The sequence below is a fragment of the Anabrus simplex genome, chromosome 1 (genome assembly GCF_040414725.1).
Source record: "Anabrus simplex isolate iqAnaSimp1 chromosome 1, ASM4041472v1, whole genome shotgun sequence".
NCBI classification, from domain to species: domain Eukaryota; kingdom Metazoa; phylum Arthropoda; class Insecta; order Orthoptera; family Tettigoniidae; genus Anabrus; species Anabrus simplex.
In genome coordinates this window covers 1223298625-1223320763 of record NC_090265.1, presented here as the reverse complement: position 1 = coordinate 1223320763, position 22139 = coordinate 1223298625, and the positions used below count along the sequence as shown (strand labels likewise).

Genomic DNA, 22139 nt, shown 5'->3' with positions numbered 1-22139 from the left:
AAATTCCCCCAAGCTGGGTGCTAGTGACCATCAGTGCCACAGTGACAGTGTGTCAAGCATTATTTGCTGATTAGACACAAAGGCAAATGGTGGTTTTCGTCCTTCTCCTACACTCCACAAGGATGTCTCCTAAATTGGCTGGTGAAATATTCTCCTATGAGTGTGACTGTGTTATAGAGAGCCTGTTAAACCGTTCCTTAGAATCACGTAGAATAGTAAGGAAAGTAAGATTATTTCGAATAGCAGACCAACACCTGAACCAACTTGGAAACTAAATTACATGGAAATTTCAAAAAATGTTTTAATGTATCATGGAATACAGAGACTGTGCGGTAGTGAAAAATTATCAAGATTCTTTAGGTGCGCTTGTTTATTTGGTTCCTTCAACTGAAAAAAATAAAGCGCCTGAACCAAAGATGATATCAAGAACATGGATAGTTTCGTGTTCTACACGCGCGTCATGAAATTATAAAAATCCTGTTACATTCATCGTTTCTCTAGCGTGGTCATTAAGCTTCATTAAGCGAGGCATTCAAAAATCAACAGAAAAATACAATGAAGCTGTGAAAAGAAACAGATCGACGAACTGAATTAAACTACGAGTAGGCGCAACACAATTTATCTCTGAAAACCGTAAAAAAGTAGCTAGTGGGTCATAAAATTTATAATATTATTATAATAACACAACTTCTGGCGGATCTTCAAATACGGTACTTTCATGTATATTTTCGACATTATTCTTATGATTCTTCTTCGTATAATTCTATACACTAGGTGTCGTATTTGGAAAAATAATTCCCATAAAACGTTATGAAAACGCTCAAAAGAGCTGCATCCTCGCCTCGACTGTATCGCTATCGAACTGGCAATACCCAGGAAACTCCCACGCCATAATACTGACTGAAATCTGGGGAAAATAAATATTTTGAGTGCCGTAAAATGGATGTACTTCTTCTTAATCTCCAGGGTCGGTTTTTCCCTCGGACTCAGCGAGGGATCCCACCTCTACCGCCTCAAGGGCAGTGTCCTGGAGCTTCAGACTATGGGTCGGGGATACAACTGGGGATAATGACCAGTACCTCGCCCAGGCGGTCTCACCTGCTATGCTGAACGGGGGTCTTGTGGGGGGGATTGGAAGATTGGAAGGGATGGACAAGGAAAAGGGAAGGAAGCGGTCGTGGCCTTAAGTTAAGTACCATCCCGGCATTTGCTGGAAGAGAAGTGGGGAACCACGCAAAACCACTTCCAGGATGGCTGAGGTGGGAATCGAACCTACCTCTACTCATTTGATCTCCCGAGGCTGAGTAGACCCTGTTCCAGGCCTCGTACAACTTTTTTCAAATGTCGTGGCAGAGCCGGGAATCGAACCCGGACCTCTGGGGGTGGCAGCTAATCACACTAACCACTACACCACAGAGGCGTCAGATATACTTTACATCACTTTTTTATATTTCGTAAGAAGAAACGCTGTTTCAGAGACGTTACAACGCTGGAAAATACATAAAACTCTTTAAAAGTGGTGTGTGGGTTACTAGAAATGCAAGTGTGTACCATTTAATGAACTAACAATTCTATTATAAGATTTATTTATCTATTTATTTATTTATTTATTTTATTTATTTATTTATTTATTTTGCAAGTTGTTTTACGTCGATCCGACACAGATAGGTCTTACGGCGACGACGGAACAGGAAAGGGCTAGGAGTGGGAAGGAAGCGACCGTGGCCTTTAATCAAGGTATAGCCTGGTATGAAAAAGAGGAAACCACGGAAAACCATCTTCAGGACTGCCGACAGTGGAGTTCAAACCCGCTATATCCCGAATACTGGATATCGGCCGCACTTAAGCGACTGCAGCTATTGAGCTCGGTATTAAAGGTTTAATTGTGATCTAAATACTGATGCAAAGTAACCCATATGAACTAGTATAGAATGCCCAATTGTGTGGCAAGAAATAAAGGTATCACATTATGGATAACAGTATGACGTTTTGCATGAGAAATAACAAATTTTAAATAAAGAATAATTGTAATGGAATTAAACACTGCAAATATAATCCAAATCCTACAACAACCTAAGCAGCAAAATAAATTTGCAATAGCAAACACTGTGTACGAAGTTGCACAAACTGGCCTCCATTTTACTGTTTCTTTTTAAGTTCAGGAATTCGAAAAATTATCCGTTTACCCAATCTCTTCGGAAGGTCTATTTCTCTAATAACATATTTCCATTCGTAGAATAGTTTACCACTTTGATGGATTTTTCAGACGACATTTTGAATAGTTTATGGTCACAAGAATGAACACATGGAAACAGCGTAACCAAAATGGCGGGAATATCTATGAAAGTTGTTCAAGGCATGCTTTGAATTTCCATCTGATGGATTATGAGAAAACTACTTAACTTTAGTTAGTAGATGGAGGTAAATCTCTTTTCACTTTTGATGCAAAGCAACGCCTGAACATGCAAAATATACCCATTTTACGGTATTTGAAATAAACCACCTCTTTCTGTTTTGTATTCCCTGCCCGTCATTCAGTCCTCTAAGGTTTCTTCCCAGCTGACATCACTTCAGTCGATTATGGAAGATAAAATAAATCACTTGTCTACTATGGCTCGAGTGACCAGCTAGTTTTATAGAAGAATAACTCCGAAATGCTTAAGGTATACTTACTTTCGAAACTGTCTGTATTTTTATGCGGCCTTACCTGTAGTGACCTCCCGCGTAACATACTGCCGGGGGTGAGGGGGGAATGTCTCCCATAACAGGATAAAAAACAGGTTTCTCGGCCTGGAGAGTAAGCTTCATAATTTGCAGGCACGGCAATATACCTGCCGACCCATAAGTTTCGTAATGAGGTTATTAAAGTACGCTTGTCCTTATAAGCGAACAGTTGCATCCACTGTTCTCACACCCATCTTGTGCACTGTCATCATTTCTCCACCGCGAGTCACGATGTGCACCCTCAAGTAACCTTGGGCTAGTTCCTGCTGGCGACATTGAAAGAGACAACGAGAAAGTGGGAAAGCAGGAAACGGAAGGAGGCCATCGACCTACACAACTTGCAGAACCAGAGGCACACCTCCCTGGAGTTATATCATCGTTGTTCACCGTGAAGTAAAGGTTACTTTGGTTTGGATACGATATTGTTGATGTCTGCCAACTGTTGGTTCCAGTACTTTCTGCACTTGTCCATTGGTATAGGCTAAAGCAAAATGTAATCTTCACTGATACTTCATTGTCTTATTTAGGCTAGGATAATACGGAACCACCGCCTGTTGCCATTTCTTGATGAATGCAGTATTTTTGTATCCGTCTGCTTGGCACAGGCCAGAGCAAAGTGTAGCTTCCACCGAACTCCCAGTCTCATCCATGGCTGTGACAGTATGGAAGCTGCTGGGGTATGGGTGGTGCTGAGTAGTGACATGTGGAGCATAACTAGTGTCTGAGTGTTATGACAGGTGTTGCTCATAGGATCAGTCGTGCTGCAATAGCACCTTCTGGCCCAGTGAGGAAAGCAATGGCAAACTACCTCACTCCTCATCTTGCCTAGTACGCCTCATTTGGGCTCTGCCATTGGTTTTTGCGGTTTCCCTATAACTGCATAGCCTTTGGTTGTGCTATTTGAGGATCCAATCAGCCTCTGGGCTGATGACCTAACAGACACAGAATACGGAACCTCCCTAATGTTAGGCATGAGTAGTGATGAGAAAGCGCAAGGGCTGGTGATTTAATTTTTATTTTATTAGTGATATTTGTTTTACATCGCTCCGACGCAGAGAGGCCTTATGACGACGATGGGTTAGGAAAGGTCTAGGACTGAGAAGGAAGCGTCCATGGAATTAAGGTACAGTCTCAACATCTGGCTGGTGTGAAAATGGGAAACCACGGAAAACTATCTACAGGACTGCCGACAGTAGTATTCGGACCCGCTGTCTCCCGATTGCAAGCTTGCAGCTACATGAAACTGCTTAACCAACTCTCTCGGCTGACAATTTTTAATTAATTAATCCCAGATTTTACCCAGAAGAAAGTATTATAATTTCACGATAAAATCTTAGTTATAAATTTACTCTGGGTTTGGACAGAAAGTATTTTTTATGATTATAGGTTAAACCCGTGGTTAAAAATGAACCCTGGTTTGGTCAAAGCAGAATTAGGATGTCAGGTTAAAGGCTAGGTTACAAATTAACAACGGGTTTGGTCACGAAGAATATTAACCCGCATTCAGTCAGAAAGTAGCATTACGATCTCAGGTTAAACTCTAAGCTAAAATCCCAAGTATTCTTGCCGTTCCACGCACCTGTCGATATTGTGATGGAATCAAACTACAGCGATGTGAATTTTAGTTTCAAAATTCCTACATCCATTGGCCAGGATTCGAACTTTAACCACTTTGGTGAGAATCCAGTGGCAACGACACTCGGCTATCACGCCCCTCAAACTCGTCGTTAAATATTAACCCTGGGTTTGGTACGGAAGTATTATTACAATCTCGTGTTAAACTCTCGGTTACTTATTAACGCCTGGTTGGGTCAGAAAAGCTGACTCAAACAACGGGTAACATTTACCTGTCGCAACCAATTCGAGAGGCAGACGACCATCAAGACTGAAATGAGTTGGAATTTAAACAAATAACTTTGTAGAATGATTGATATTACGATCAATTGTTGAACTTCACCTTAAAACAAAAGTTCCTGGTTTATATTGTCGCAACAGAATATAGGCTAGGTGGTCCGGCTCCATGGCTAAATGGTTAGCGTGCTGGCGTTTTGTCACAGGGGTTCCGGCTTCGATTCCACGCAGGGTCAGGAATTTTAACCATAATTGGTTAATTCCCCTGGCACTGGGGATGTGTGTATGTGTCGTCGTCTTAATCATTTCACCCTCATCACGACGCGCAGGTCGCCTACGGGAGTCAAATCAAAATACCTGCATCTGGCGAGCCGAACTTGTCCTCGGACACTCCCAGCTCTAAAAGCCATACTGTACGCCATTTCATTTCATAGGCTAGGTAGTGCACAGCTAAATCCCACTGTGCATAAGTCCACACTGGACCATCATTCAAGACCGGATGCATTATATATTAACACTAAAATGCCACAAGCCACAATAAAACTTTGTTTATTTAACTCGTCAATATTAATTATTGAAAATAATATATTAAATCATAACTGACTTAGGACTATTAATAATGTCACTGCCAATGGTCTTTCTCGGTTTGTCCATCATTTTCGGCGTTCAGTTGGTTAAGCAGTTTCATGTAGCTGCAAGCTTGCATTCTGGAGACAGTGGGTCCGAATACTACTGTCGGCAGTCCTGTAGATAGTTTTCCGTGGTTTCCCATGTTCACACCAGCCCCTTCAAATAACAAGCATCATCATCTCCTAGAAGGTAACGCACTCTCGTTCTCTCTGGCCAGGGAGATTTGATATGATGAAGGAGATGTGTGGTGTAGGTGAGGGGGATGGCGGTAGTGGCCTATACTAAGAACTGTCCCGGCATTCGCCTTAATACAGGAGAATAGAAAACCACGGACCACCATTCTCAGGATAGCCGACGGTGGGCCCCTTTCCATTTCCCGAATGCAGAGGTGTTGAACCATGGTAGAGCCGTGTCCACCGGTCCTCTGCTCGGTTGGTCGGTCTGAGTTGTAGATCCACGGACCAGCCATGGCCACACCATCTCTACAACCTCCGACACCATGCGCATCTGCTTGCCCTCCTGAGCATTTTGGGAGTGATCATTGTGAAGATACGGCGAACTTCTCCTTTTAATTCTTCAACAGACGTCATCCGAATGACCACAAGATTTTTCAATAGGTAGGATCATAGGCAGCTACTGCACATCGTGAGGTCGAGGGTTCTTGCAGGCCATGTGAGACATGCACTTCGTCCGATCTACGTAGAAAAGTTCTCTCTCTACCATTCTCGAAATGGAGTCCACTAATGCCCTGAGGCCCAATCTTGTTGATGAACGCCGGTATTAAGAAGGCCAGCTGTCAAGTTCCGTAATCAGCCAGTGAGATAACGCTTGGAGGTACGATTCACCAGGCACAGACGAATCGAAGAAAAATGGCCCGATGGTAACTTCACTGGTAAGTTCGGCCTACATCATAACATGATAGGATGTTTTTGAACGTCTTCACAGATATTAGAGTTATGCTTGGCCCAGATATAAACATTACGAGAAGGGAGATGAAATACAACGCGCATTCATAGGTCATTGTGGCGTTACGACGAGCAGCTAAGATGGGAAAAACATCAAGTAACGTTTCACATGCCTTACGTCGCATATCCATATCCCTGTCGCTAATTCATTTACGCCAGTGGGTCGATATACACAATAGCCCTTTTTTTTTCCTTTTTTCAGCCAACGACACATTGAGGTTCTTGGAATCTACATTCTGCCGATCGCTTCCTGATTGATTAATTTGGTGAACGTACTAATGATTAATTCATATGGTGACAGATATCATTATGGATATATTTTTGAGGTCTTCTAGTGCGTTTTTCATCCGTGCAAAGTCTTGACAAAGTCTTCCCAGCTTCAGTTGAGCTGTTACATTGAAGAGATGAAAGGTGCTTTCTCTAATTTCTTCATAAGTTTCACTAGTTCGGTATTTTCGTGAACCCATACACTAATAATAATACGTCCCTCAGTTGTGTATCTGTTGTATCCGCCATCGCTTACAGAACAAAGACGAAACAGGGTAGCACAACAATCAACTGAGAAACGTGCACCGGGAAAAAAACTGGCTTATAAACACAGCATTAACATTCACTGACCTTACGATACGATACGATCTGCCATTGCTCAAGCGTTCAGGGGTTCAGGCTTTACAGTCTTCGAGGAGGTTCACGGACACTCTATTACAGGCAGCACCCGTCGAATCGACATGATAGCCTTCAGCAACCACCGAAAGGGCTTTATGATAGATCCAACGATCATATTCGAAACATCCGAAATGCAATTCAATGAAGTTCATGAGGAAAAGAGAACACATGTCCCAACCATCCCATTCTATCAACAAGAATACCAGATGGATGATATCTAAGTCATCGGATTCACGGTTGACGTTAGAGGAACCATTCCTCCCTTTTTCGTCTAGCTCTGCAAATCATTTAACCCCGATCAGGCATTAATAACAGACGTTGCAGTGACTGCCTTGAAATATTCGATCCAAAACCTGAAGTACCATATCTCCCAAACTTTGTAGGGCAACAATATATGTCAAATATGCTCACAGTTACTTTTAAAATCAATCTTGCTTTTTATGTCCTCATGGGCAATCTCCAGCTGGGGAAAGTCGAATTAAATTTTAAAAAAACACCCAAACAGTTCTTTACTCGTATCAAGCATCGTATAAGAAAGAATAAAGTCCAATAACACCACCCTAATGAATACCTATGTACCGTATTTGATTTGTTTTACATTTAATAATAATAATGTTATTGGCTTTACGCCCCACTAACTACTCTTACAATTTTCGGAGACGCCGAGGTGCCGGAATTTAGTCCCGCATGAATTATTTTACGTGCCAGTAAATCTACCGATGCGAGGCTGACGTATTTGACGACCTTCAAATACCACCGGACTGAGCCAGTATCGAACCTGTCAAGTTGGGATCAGAAGGCCAGCACCTCAACCATCTGCGCCACTCAGGCCGATGTGTTTTACATTCATGCACTTTAACTATCATTACTTAGTTAATTTTGTATTTATTCAGTAAATAAAGTAAATACAATTCGAGTTCCTGAGCCTCTCTAGATACATTCTGGAGCTCTCGTTACATTGCCATCCACACCCAGCACATATCCTTGCATTATAAACATTCAGCACCATGCTATGTACAGTTTAATTCGTAACATAAATTTGTCAAGCATAGTGGCTCAGAAGACACGCCAGTCTCGTGTCGGTAGAATTATGGACCAGGAAAGAAACCCCTGCGGGACCAAATTGTGACACCTCGGAGTCTCTGAAAATCTTCCAAGTAGTTAGTGGGACGTAAAACCAATAACATTGCCATTGCCTGTCTGGTTATCAGCCCAGAGATTGGTTTGATCCTTAAATGGTTATGTAGTTAAAACGCGACCACAAAATCCGATGGTGACGTTATTACTATTATCTCAATAAAGTATTCGCCAAGCGTAGAGATTCTCTGTAGATTACCTTTTCTCACACCAAAATCACAAAAGATATCATGTCTAATAAACCGGACCATGAAATCAACAATAGTATAATTAAAGTATGAATATAATAAAAATCTTCCGGGCTATTATGCCGTGGTCCACTCCTCTCGCTTTTTCCAGACGTTTCGACTACTGCTGCGGTAGTCATCTTCTGTGGCGTCGTGTAGATACGCTCTCCTGTATAATTATTATTACTATTATTATTGTTGTTATTAGTATTATTATTAACTCAAAATTTCATCTCATTTATGTCTGTTTGGTTCTTGTTTCAGCATTTAATGAGTGGCTGGCTACTCGACTACAGCTATAAGTGCCAACCAGTAGACTACTCGCACAACCCAACAGCACTCAGGGTAAGTAAACACAAGCCCAACAATTTGTCTTAATACTGCGTTAATGAACTCGAAATTAGCCAAAGGAGAATCGCGTGTTGCGATAGTTCTTTTGTTTGCGGTATTGTTACTTCCTGGGCATATTAAAATAAAATGAACTTGTTATTTGTTGTTAAAACGTAGGTAATTATAATCTACTTGGTTTGACTGAGTAGCAAGTCTTTGGCCAACACATTTCCCAATCAGAGTCAGATTTCCAACTGTGAAATCTGCATTCAGTTACGTAAAAATGAGTGTACACTATCGCGAGGGATACATATCTATTACCGTTGAATAACAATACACAGTGTTGCAACATGGAAAATGTAAAAATAAATCATTTTTTGATGTTAAATCAACGCTCGTTTTAACACTCCACTCATCTTTCTAAGGCATTCTATAATCTCGCAATAAATGAGAAAAGGGGACATGATCGAATTAAGCAAAGTTTATCTTTGACAGTGTTCGCAGAAATGACGACGTTAGCAACACAGATGAAAGCAAGTCCTTGCTGGTAGAAGATATCTCTCTCAGAATTCTCCAGGAGGTGGTTATCCCCTGAGTGAGCATTTGTACAGTCAAGGTACATATTACCGTTCAAGGATACAATGATTTACGCATAGAACGAAGCGTAAAATAATACTGTGTTCATCCTCTCGGGAGGCCACTCATCTGTTGCGCCAGACCACTGTTAACGAGTACATGTTACGGAAGCTTTCCAGAAATGTAATAAATTTCGCCTAGAACTCCGAAGTCCTGTGTGTTAGTAGCGTGAATATTGCCTGAAATGAGGCGTCTGTACGAGAGAGTGTGCGCTGTTAACATCCCAACTAAAAAGGACGAAGTTTCATCCACATTAGTAGCAAGAACTAATATTTTAAGCACAGGCCACCAGACAGACGTCACGCGCACAAAGTGTAGCTTTCATCTGAAAAACCATATACTTTTTTTGGCTATTGGCTTCACGTCGCACCGACACAGATAGGTCTTATGGCGACGATGGGACGGGAAAGGGCTAGAAGTGGGAAGGAAGCGGCCGTGGACTTAATTAAGATACAGCCCCAGCATTTTCCTGGTGTGAAAATGGGAAACCACAGAAAACTATCTTCAGGGCTGCCGACAGTGGGGTTCGAACCCATTATCTCCCGAATACTGGATACTGGCCGCACTTAAGCGACTGCAGCTATCGAGCTCGGTAAACCATATACTGAAGAAGAAATCTGGATCCTCACACGTCAAAAACAACACTCAGCTGCAATATTGTAATGGAAATCGCTCCCCTTTCTGTTACACGTTGAGCAATTTGAATGCGGTATGCAAATCCACTCAGCTCATTAACCATCCGCCGAATAGGCCTATCGCTCAAACCGGATTTCAGCTATGTTCGTTGAGGACTTTGAGGACTGTAACACCTGTTGGGGATGTCGTGGGAGATCATCTGCATAAGAAACAGAACAAAATTCCCTTCCGATTTTTTTAATTTGCAGCACAGTTATGAAAAGGCTTTGACAGTCACACCGGCCAAACGGCGAGATGTGCGTGCTTACAAAATCCCTTCAACAGGGAGTACTGCCTTAAACTTTCGCACCGAGCTCGATAGCTGTAGTCGCTTAAGTGCGGCCAGTATCCAGTAATCGGGAGATAGTGGGTTCGAGCCCCACTGTCGGCAGCCCTGAAGATGGTTTTCCGTGGTTTCCCATTTTCACATAAGGCAAATGCCGAGGCTGTACCTTAATTAAGGCCACGGCCGCTTCCTTCCAATTCCTAGGCCTTTCCTATCCCATCGTCGCCATAAGACATATCTGCGTCGGTGCGACGTAAAGCAAATAGCAAAAAAAAAATTAAACTTTCGCCTCCAGTTGATGTCTAGCCTGCCCCAGATGTTGAAAAAAGTTATGAGAGTGGGGAGGATGTAGTCAGTGGGTAATGCAATTTGAAAAAATTGTGATGATGTTGTGAAGGAATGAGTGTCATAATTTCAAAAATGTTCCGGTGTACAAACTAATGATCATTTGATGATCATTCGTTTCGTATAATGTGAGATAGCTGCAAATACTTTTTCTATTGGTTGTTAGTAAGACAGTAAATAATTCTGACGTCAAAATAATGTCACATTTAAAAAATAAAAACTGAAGTAGGAAATTTGATGTTTGTAGCTCAGGTAGTATTTAATGTTGAATGACTTAGGGTTTTGCTGACATATATTTCAATATTTTCCAGTGTGAAAACGTTCGCTTCTTGTACGTAGAACGTTTTCAAACAACTTACGCATGCATACCACCTGAAGCTGCAGTGAAATGGTGTCCTTCGAATTGCTTCTTGCACATTACGCATGCATACGTCCTGAAGTCACAGTGAAGTGGTGTGTACCACTACAGTGCAGTGATGAACTTTGAATTATTTCTTGCACATTATGCATGCATACGTCCTGAAGTCGCAGTAAAGTGGTATGTACCAATGCAGTACAGTGATCAACTTCGAATTGTTTCTTACATATTACGCATGCATACTGCCTGAAGCAAAGTACGTCAAATGGTATAAGGCAAGGGGCAAACGAACCTACTACTTACCTCACTCCACTTCATGCTCCTCCCTCGGATAAACAATTCAAAAGCAGTCATCTCTGTACAGGCCAGTAACCTCGGTACTTGTTGGAGCAGAGTGGTTAGCTCTACGCCTGGGTGCCTTTGATCCCAGGAATCAAACTGGTACTCGTTTCTGGTGTAGGCTGAGTGAACTTCAGGACCATGGCACCCTCGGAAGTAGAAATCTTGTTCCTTAATTTTTCCCACTTCCTGACGGGGAATCGAATTCACGTCCTTCCGGGTGAACCGAGCACACCATTACCACCTCGGCCAGGCTACACCGCGGACAAACCATCCACAATTAACACCTTATCCTCTGTTGTCTCACTTTCTGTTGTGCGAAAGTATAGGTACGTCTTAAGACAAACAAAAGTATTCAGGTCCTGAGTCAGAGAAATAAACTAAACACAGCTAAAACGCCCATCCGGGTTGGGATTCGAACCTGAGGCTTTCTGAACTGAAGGCCACTACACTGTTCATTTAGCCAAGGAACCGTACAAACAATAATTTAACAAAGAGGCATGTAATTATTGCACATGAAGAAGAGCGTGGGATCTAGTTTAGGCTACATTTTTAGATAATGAACGCTAGAGCAGGGGTTTGTGCCACTAAGTTCCTACTATAAAAATGAACATCATCATCATCATCATCATCATCATCTGTGTACCCTCCAGGTTCGGTTTTTCCCTCGGACTTAGCGAGGGATCCCACCTCTACCGCCTCAAGGGCAGTGTCCTGGAGCTTCAGACTCTTGGTCGGGGGATACAACTGGGGAGAATGACCAGTACCTCGCCCAGGCGGCCTCACCTGCTATGCTGAACAGGGGCCTTGATGGGGGATGGGAAGATTGGAAGGGATAGGCAAGGAAGAGGGAAGGAAGCGGCCGTGGCCTTAAGTTAGGTACCATCCCGGCATTCGCCTGGAGGAGAAGTGGGAAACCACGGAAAACCACTTACAGGATGGATGAGGTGGGAATCGAACCCACCTCTACTCAGTTGACCTCCCGAGGCTGAGTGGACCCCGTTCCAGCCCTCGTACCACTTTTCAAATTTCGTGGCAGAGCCGGGAATCGAACCCGGGCCTCCGGGGGTGGCAGCTAATCACGCTAACCACTACACCACAGAGGCGGACTAAAAATGAACATAAGCACATAAACACAGCTTTACAAGTAAAGTTTATTTTATTGGATTGCTTCAGACAGCGAATGACAAACATATATAATGAATAAAGTAAACAGGCTAAACCAAAATTTATATTTTTCAATCTTAATTACGTAACATGTGTCCGACTCCTTAGCTGAATGGTCAGAGTTGAGGCCTTCGGCTCAGAGACTCCCGGGTTCGATTCCCGGCCGGGTCGGGGATTTTAATTGCGTCTAATTTATTTTTCTGGCTCGGAGTTTGGGTTCTTGTGATTGTACCAACACTTTCCTCCTCATATTCAGACAACACATTACACTACCCACCACCATAGAAACACGCAATAGTGATTACATCCCTCCATATATAGATGGTTTCAGAAAGGGCATCCGTCCGTAAAACGGGGCCAAATCCACATGTCCGACAAAGTTTGCACCCGCGACCCTACATGTGTGGGAAAAGAAGAATTATGCGAAAATTAATGACATAAATGAAATACAACCAATTCAAATTGAACCAAACAAAACTTTAATCCAGATTTAAAGTTCATTTATTGTTGTTGTTGTTGTTGTTGTTGCTATTTGGAATGAATAATGGTGGAATTGTCTTTGAAAAGGCAACATTCATATCGTCTTTGACATCCAGTCTACTACGACCTTTTGTTTCCTTTGTTCAGACTGCAGTATAACCCCACCTCACAAAGGTATGTAATGGAAACTGTAATGGAAAATTTAATTTAACTTTTATTCTTTATCATGATTACTGTGCATTGTTAAAAATTAAAATTTCTCGGTTTCCCTTCTGTTGTTCAGGTTAAGACTGTAGTGAATATAAACATTAAATATGTATTTGACTTTAATGGATACCTTGACGACAAATCCAGATTAAGAACCCTCTGCCACAATTTTTCCTTTCAAAGCGTATCGCAAACAGCTTATACCAATTTTAGTTACATTTGAGCTTTCTACTCTTAACTGGAGTATTTTAGTTAATGGTGGACTTGGGGCCGATGACCTTCGATGTTACGCCCCTTTAAACAACAAGCAGCATCATCATCATCAATAATGGACTTACCCACTGTTTATATTGTTTAGACCTAAATAGTTGGTGTCAACAAGAGCATTCGTCCGTAAAACAGGGCCATATCCACATGTCCGACAAAGTTTGCACCCGCGACCATACAGGTGTGGGAAAAGCGGTAGATGTGTTATCAGACACCTCTGAGACCTTTATCACCATCTACTTAAAGCAATGTGTTACGTTTTGTTCCTCATGATGCTAACAAGAAAAATCGCTTACTGGCATCCATTCCATGAACTAGATTACCCGATGTTAGATGCAATACCATACGTGGCCTGTAAGAAGACATATGCACAAACACATTTCCTATTTGAGTATTCTATAACTATTCTAATCGTCAGTGCAGGGGGATGGGTTAAATTACAGTTGTAGTATATCTCAATTTTCTATCTCGCAATGTTAAATACAAATTATAAATAAATATCTATTCGGGTAAAAAGTTGTGTATGAAACACATTTATTTTATTATATAAGTGGTGTTCTTGTGTTTTAGTACACAGTTCAAAAAATTACAGGAACACGTTTTTCAACGTGTGCCACACTCCACAAAACAATACCTCACACCCAGGTATATTACCAACTTTACCGTTGAAGTACACAAAAGAACATCGATGGATTCACGTCCATTTCCAGAAAATAAACGGAAATGTCCAAATAGGGGCGAAAACAAAGTGATAACAGTCCTCCACGGTGGATTTTTATCATTTGGAGAGCTTCAGTATTGTGTATGTACTCCAGGACCAATTATTACAGCTTGGCACCTACGTGGCATGCTCCGTATAAGTCGACGGAGGTCACGTTGCGGTATCAGGTCCCATTCTTCAATAACAGCCTGTTCGAGGTCTTGGAGAGTCTGTGGTGGAACAAGGTGCCCACGAACACTTCTGTCAATCCTATCCCACACATGCTCGATGGGATTAAGGACGGGACTCAATGCTGGCAATTCCATCTCTTGAATGTTCAGTTGTCGCAAAACAGTCCTGGTGATGCGTGCTACATGAGCCCTGGCATTGTCGAGAATGAGTACGAATTCAGGGCCAGCACCGTACGCAGCAACCAACACATGCTGTAGCAGTATCTGCTCGATGTACCTCGCAGCGCTAAGATTACCACGGACGACGACAAGATCCGTACGGCCATCAATGCTGATGCCACCGCACACCACCTAATCCTAATCGGTCGACTTCCTGGACAACATTTGGCATGTACTGCTCACCACGGCGTCTCCATACACGTTGACGACCATCACGCTGTGTCAGGGGAAATCTGGATTCGTCTGTGAACAGCACAGGTTTCGATTGGCGAAGTTGCCAGTTAACGTGAGTACAGGCAAACAGAAGGCGAGCTGCGCGATGTTGCTACGTTAAACAGGGCACTCAGAAAGGACGTCTTGGTCTTATGGACACTTCTCTTATTCTGTTCCTTACTTTCTGGTCAGACACCGTGACTCCAGTGACCCTCCCGAGGTCTTGTTGCAGTTCTCTGGCAGATGCTGAACGACGCCGCAACGCACAGATGGTCAGATATCGGTCATCCAGTGGGGTTGTCATGCGTCCACGACCTTGTCCAACCCTCCTTGTGAACTGGTCTGACTCACTGTAGCGATTCCACAAGTGTTGAATAACTGACGGAAAGACATTGAGATCCACAGCAACACAACGAAAAGTCCATCCTTCATGGATCAAAGTGACGGCCCTTGCGACTTGAACCTCGTTAAGATGTCTCGTGGGATGTGCAGGTTTACGTAGGCTACAACGTGCTCAAGTGACCGCAGTAGTCTGTGCACCTCACAACGACACATGGACGCACCGCTATTCACTTTGTTTTGAGGGGTCACATGACATTTTAATTACCTGTAGATCTCTCTGCCCACATCGAATGGTAAATCTATAGCAGTAATAGACACTCCGACCTGCTGCCAACAGGAGACCTGTTTAGAATTATGTAAAAGGTCAAAATCATGTTTTATCCAAAAATTCTAACTAAACATTTCACTAACTTATCATCCTAAAGCAACCTGAATTAAACAGAATTGGATATACACGCCCCTTCGTGGCACGTACAGGATGACCCACATAAGTTTGTCACCTCAGAAACATTCCGACTAGTTTAAGATAGTGATAGGTGGTTTTGCTCCTTGGTGAATTACTAAAAGGACCTCTAAAAACGTAAAATGTATCCCGTGCTTTAATAAGCACCGAGCAGCGATACCAAGTTGTTCTTTTTATTTTAACAAACCCATTATGTTGCAACACCTCCTCGCAAAATATATTCGAATTTTCCCGCGAAGTGATCTGATTGGCTAACTTCAGTAGCTTATAAGATGACAACGGGCTAAGCTATCGAATTATATATTTTCGAAGTATTTATCAGTATGATCAGCTCTCTAACGCTCACATACCTGGTTTCACATTGTTTCCAACCATCCTGTATAGGACTCAGCTAAAACTGAGTATTGGATTGATTACTAAAATACCCTTACGCTCTTAAACGAAACGACGGCTATAGCCTCTGTTGCAGTTCTATGTCATCAAATCCGGTCAGTAGGAGGAGAAATCAAAGGGGGTCATAGTGTCACAACATAATTAACTAGTTACTCCGGAAAGAATAGTAGAAGCAGTATAAAGACTCTAATTAAGCAGCAACACAAATTGCTCACTATTTCGCCACCAGTATGTAAAAGAAATTTGGTACAAACGAGTACAGATAGTATACAGGAGACATTGCTTCAGGGAGAGTTCGCCAAACCTACGCGGTTTCTCTCGGCGATATCAACGTAATAATAATAATGCTATTGGTTTCACGGTTTTCCGGAGACTAACTACTTTTCGACGGGTTTTGGAGACGCCGAGGTACCGGGATTTTGTCCCGCAGGAGTTCTTTTACGTGCGAGTAAATCTAAAGACACGAGACTGACGTATTTGAGAGCCTTCAAACACCACCGGACTTAGTCTGGATCGAAAACTGCAAAGCTGGGTTCAGAAGGCCAGCGCTCTACCGTCCGAGCTACTCAGAGCGGTGATTTCAACGTAGGGAGAGATAACGATCAAGTTTAGTTTTCACTTTCCTACTTTCACGCCTGTGGCCATTTCTTGATAGATGCAATATTTTTGCTTCTGTTTCCTGGCACAGGCCGGAGATAAATATAGTTTCCACTGAGTGTTTCTCGTTTATAGCTGGTCACAATGGTAGCGGTTAACGGATGATTGGTACTGTGTAATGCCGTTCATAGCGCTACTTGTGCGTTCGGATCCCGCGAAAAGCGTCACTTATAGGATCAGTTGTGCTGTAATAGCACTTTATAGCTCAGTAAGGAAAGCAATGGTAAACTAGCTCATTCCTGGCATTGCCTAGGACGCCTCATTATGGCACCATCACAAGTTTTTGTAACTCCCGGTCGTGTTATTTGAGGATCACCAGCCTCTGGATTGACAACTTGACAGATAGACTGAGCATTCAAGTTTACGAATCTCTAAACGATTCTTCAACTAAACACGGGTCTCACAACGTCTCACAACAACGTGAACTCTCTAAATATATTTCTCTATAATAATCAATTTGTTAGCGTAGTTGGCAGTAAATGGATCTACTGCTGCTATTACTTCGTACAATGACGACGAGTATAGAAATTAGAAAGAATGGTAGTTTTAAGCTGTAGCGCCTGTGAGGATAGCAACCACTTTAGCAACCCTAAACGTCGGGCTGCGAGTAAACGTTTTTGGAAGGCGAAAATGCTCTATTGCAAGAGTGAGAAAACGCCGTGTTTCATATCTGGCTGTAGAAATAATTGTATCACTGAACTTGGCTACCTACCTCCGTAGGATAACACAATTACCTGCCGTCCACAGAGGCCCGAGTTTCAATTACCGGTACTGTCAGAGATTTAGGATTGGACGAACGGCTTGTGAGGGCTGCCTAACCGAGGTGGTAAAGGCGCTTCCAGTTCCTCCTTAGGAAGTCGAAAAATTTAAGAACACGATTTCAATTTCTGGAGTGGTACACAGCCCTGACATTTACACACACGCATACACACAAATGAGTACAAGGTTAATTCCTGATGGCAAAAGTGACCGAGCATAGAACTAACCACCCTATCCCACTTACTGTCACCGAGCAACTGTCCGCGCTCTTGTATTCGGGAGATAGTGGGTTCGAATACCACTGTCGGCAACCCTGAAAATGGTTCCCCGTGTTTTTCCATTTCCGCACCGGGAAAATACTGGGTAGGTAAGGGTGTATTCTGCCCGAAGGCAGGTCCGAACCTCCGTAGAGCTGTGCCTGAGCCGGACTTTACGTACGGTAGGGTGGCCAGTTCTTTTCCGCTCTTCCATTCCCTTTCCCCACAACAACAACAACAACAACAACAGTGCGTGGCAACCCATCCAAATCTTGACCACGCCCAATGTTCCTTAACTTGGGAGATGTTACGGGATCCAGTGTTTCAACACGGCTACGGCCGTTGGCGAAGATGCTGGTGCTGTACCTTAATTAAGGCCACGGTCGCTTCCTTCCCACTCCTAGCTCATTCCTATCCAATCGTCACCATAAGACCTATCTGTCCCGGTGCGACGTAAAGCACATTGTAGAAGAAATAGTTAGTGTCGAGATTATGGCTGGTGGAAGCCTTTAACTTTCACTACTTCAAGGGCCTCCATGGTCTGTATGGAGAATGCTTTGCTTTTTTTAGAAGTTGAAAAGGCACATGTACTGTAGCTCAACCCCAGTGGAAATAGGTCTGGAAAGAAGATTGCGAGGGCATGAATTTAAAACTTTATGGCTTATGAAATTCTAGTATCAATTCGCAAACAATGTACAGAATAAATAGGGATGAAAATACTTCTACGTTGAACATTTTTTTCAAATGTTGTTATAAAAGAATGGTACCAAATTCTGGAACACATTCTGCGTGCAGCCAAGGCCGCTCAGCACCAGGAGCTTTGGAAGGTCAGTTGTCTGGCTGAATTTCTGCTGCATACATGATTTGGCATTTGTGAAATAGAACACAGTTTTTTATCAACTTTCTTGTGTGTGAAGGGCAATCTGTTGTATTCAGGAGCTGCATGACGCAGAACTTTATTGTAACGAAAATATTAAGAGCGATGAATGTGCAGAATACGAAAACTGCATGTCATGCATTTCGATGGCGCTTTCAAAACAATCCTAGACACTTAACAGCACGGTCAGTTTCCTTTCTAATACATCAGGTTTCGTAGTGTTATTCTACTTTACTCGCAAGAATAGGTCATATCCCTTCTCATATTCGAATGATCATCTCAAGAGTCTGTACATCAATCACACACTTTCATTGCATCCTGTCTGAAGGTTAACCTTACCTTACAAAATAATGTAGTTCACTGACACTTCTTCTTATTCTTATTCCTCTTCTTCTCTCAGCCGCATGTCATACAGAGTCGGCATTAGCTTCTTTAAATTTCTTCCTTCAGGCGTTCCTCTCGTTTTCAGCCATTCTCTATCAGTTCCATTATCTTGTCCCTCCGTCTCAGTGTTGTCCTTTCTTGCTTACTTCTATCATATGCCACCAAGTTTTGGACTATTTTCCACACATACTCCTCCTCTCCTCGCTGCACATAACTAGACCATCTCAGTCGCCTTTCGTGAATTTTCTTCCCCACACATCCCACTTTTACTGTTCCTCTAATGCGTGCGCCTGGCTGAGTGGCTCAGACGGTTAAGGCGCGGGCCTTCTGACCCCAACTTGGCAGGTTCAATCCTGGCTCAGTCTTATGCAATTTGAAGGTGCTCAAATACGTCAGCCTCGTGTCGTTAGATTTACTGGCACGTAAAAAACCTCCTGTGGAACAAAATCCCGATACCTCGGCGCCCCCAAAAACCGTCAAAAAGTAGTTAGTGGGACATAAAAGCAATAACGTTCATTTATTATTCTAATTCGTGCATTTTTTATTTTATCCTCTTTGTTGATCCCATACATCCAGCGTAACATCCTCATTTCTGCCAGTTGCAAGTTCTTTTCTTGGGCCTTAGTAATGGGCCACGATTCCGCGCCTTACTGTACCTCATAGCCGGACACACTACTTACTTGTACACCTTCCCTTCAGTCTGTAGTTCATACTCTTATCGGAGAATCAGCTCATTTGTCTCCAGTTGAAGCAGCCACATTGCGTCTTGTGTTGCACTTCATCCTCTAGCTCAACATCCCTTTGTAGGCATGATCCCAGGTACTTGAATTTGGATACCGGTGGCAACTGCACCTCTTGAACGCAACCCAAAGGCCTCTTAAGCAGTTATCATATATTCCATTTTTACCTTACTAATTTTCATACCTTTCCTCTAGGGCTTTTCTCCATCCCCCCTTCTAATTTATCTTTACTTGGTTCACGTAAGCCGGCCCCGTGGTGTAGGAGTAACGTGCCTGCCTCTTACCCGGAGGCCCCGGGTTCGATTTCCGGCCAGGTCAGGGATTTTTACCTAGACCTGAGGGCTAGTTCGAGGTCCACTCTGCTTACGTGATCAGAATTGAGGAGCTATCTGACGGTGAGATGGCGGCCCTGGTCTAGAAAGCCAAGAACAACGGCCGAGAGGATTCGTCGTGCTGACCACACGACACCTCTTAATCTGCAGGCCTTCGGGCTGAGCAGCGGTCGCTTGGTAGGCCAAGGCCCTTCAAGGGCTCTAGTGCCATGGGGTTTAGTTTGGTTTTGGTTCACGTAACACAACATCATCAGCATGTACAGCATGCACCAAGTGCTGCATTCTTCACAGCCTGCATATTCACATGACGTAGTTCACCGACACTAAATGTGAACTACTCCAGAGTAAACCAATAACCAGATTCAGAAGCAATTAATATTCTTCTCCTTCCGTCGAATTATCCACACCCTGGCGGGGTCGCGCATGACAACACTGTCGCCCATGTGGACTAGGCCGTGTTTTACGACGGGATGCCCTTTCTGGTTCAACCTTATGTGAAGGAACGTTTTCATTATTACGAGTTCTTGTGATGGTTGATAGCGTGATTAGTTGCGCGAATATGAGAACTATCTTGAGAAAAACACCCATTCCCCGATTCAGAAGAATTAACATCGCTAGCATCGTCGACCACGGGATGTGCGATACTGAATATTCAACGAAGGAGCTGGACTTTCAGGTAAAATTTGTTCTCCATTTTCAAATTAAATTCTTATCATTCGCTAAAGGCTATGCCTTATCACTGAAATCATAAATCTCTATAAATAACCATCATTTACATCTCTAAATACAAGTTATAAGCCAACTCCTGAAATGTGCTAGGATGTCTAGGATGCCCTCTTCATCCCTTTCATCAAGAAATTTTCCTTCCAAAGTATTGCAGATAAAATTATCATACCGAATTGTACGCCCATTGAATTATCTCTTCTTCTTCCGCTTCGTACTCATTTTGTATTATTATTATTATTTTATTATTATTAAAGAAATTTTCCTTCCAAAATATTGCAGATAAAATGATCATACCGAATTGTACGTCAATTAAATTTTCTCTTCTGCTTCCGCTTCGTACTCATTTTGTATTATTATTATTATTATTATTATTATTATTATTATTATTATTATTATTATTATTATTATTATTATTATATTTTCGGAGAGTGATTAGCTCCATGGCGGCTTTCCACCCAGACGGCCGGGACTTCAATTTCGATCAATCCTAGGGTGAATATTTCACATACGACCAAAATCCACATTGAACCATCTGACTCCAAACCTCAAAAGATACCTGCTGACGGTAAAGAAAGAAATTAAACCCGTCGCAAAGTTATGTTTTCATTTCCCATTAACTATTTTACGACTTTCTGTGACAATGAGGTTCTGGAATATGTGTCCCAGGGAAGTTCTTTTCCGAAGTGGTAAATCAACATACACGGGACTGGCATATTTGAATATCTTCAAATACCACCAGGCAGAGGCAGGATCGAACCTGCTATACTTAGGCTGGGAAATCCAGTTATTTTGATATATGACAATTATTACGTAAAAGAAAAATACAGTAGAATTTACATAGTGTGCTATAAAAGAAAACCGTGGTACAAAAGCCTATTAAGGTTCGTGGCAACTGCTGCCCAGTCATTGTTTGAGTCGTCGCCATAAGACCCATCTGTGTCGGTGCGACGTAAAGCAAAATAGCAACAAAACATTGTTTGAGTGCCACGTGATTAACGTGAAGACATCCTCAACGTTTTGGTCGACTTTCGTGATCGGTTTCGTGATCCGCCATATCAGAGAGCTCTCCGGTTTATCTCAGGACTCCGAGTAAACAGTATCGTAGCCAGGATCAGCCGATGGTGGGAGGTTATAGTTACAAAATGAAGGTAGAACACAATGATCGTGCATGCATGACTTGTCATTATAAGGGCACTGATATAAGTGAATTACAGATCTGTTGGTTTTATAATTATGTTACTGAATGTTTATTTAGTTTATTGTTATTGTCAGTTTATGTTTATTTCCTTTTTGTAAACATTCCATGGTGGGGGTCTAACCCCCAGTCGTCGTCGTTGTCCCCTACCTACGCCCCTGTGAGTAAACCTCGTTCCAGCCCTCTTGAACTGGCCAGCAATTTAACTTGGAGCCTCCAGAAAACAGAGAAGTATGTTACCCTAACACTACGAGGATGGGAGGTGTGGGACTTCTACGTCCCACCCTAAAAGGCAATTCGATCGACAGACTGATCTTTTTCCATAGTTATACCCATGATTAATAATTACAGTGTACGCCAAGACATTGCCAGTTAGATATGTAAAATAATCTATCCCATTC

At 42.6% G+C, this 22139-nt stretch overlaps 1 protein-coding gene across 2 annotated transcripts in view; it reads left to right on the top strand.

Moving 5' to 3' along the window:
* LOC136858211 (very long chain fatty acid elongase AAEL008004) overlaps window positions 1-22139 on the top strand; it is a 301631-nt gene that overhangs the window by 202332 nt on the left and 77160 nt on the right. For both annotated transcript variants that reach the window (XM_067137592.2, XM_067137591.2), the window contains one exon: window positions 8465-8545. In XM_067137592.2, coding sequence (XP_066993693.1) covers window positions 8465-8545 — 81 coding nt within the window. The remainder of the gene's footprint in view (window positions 1-8464; window positions 8546-22139) is intronic.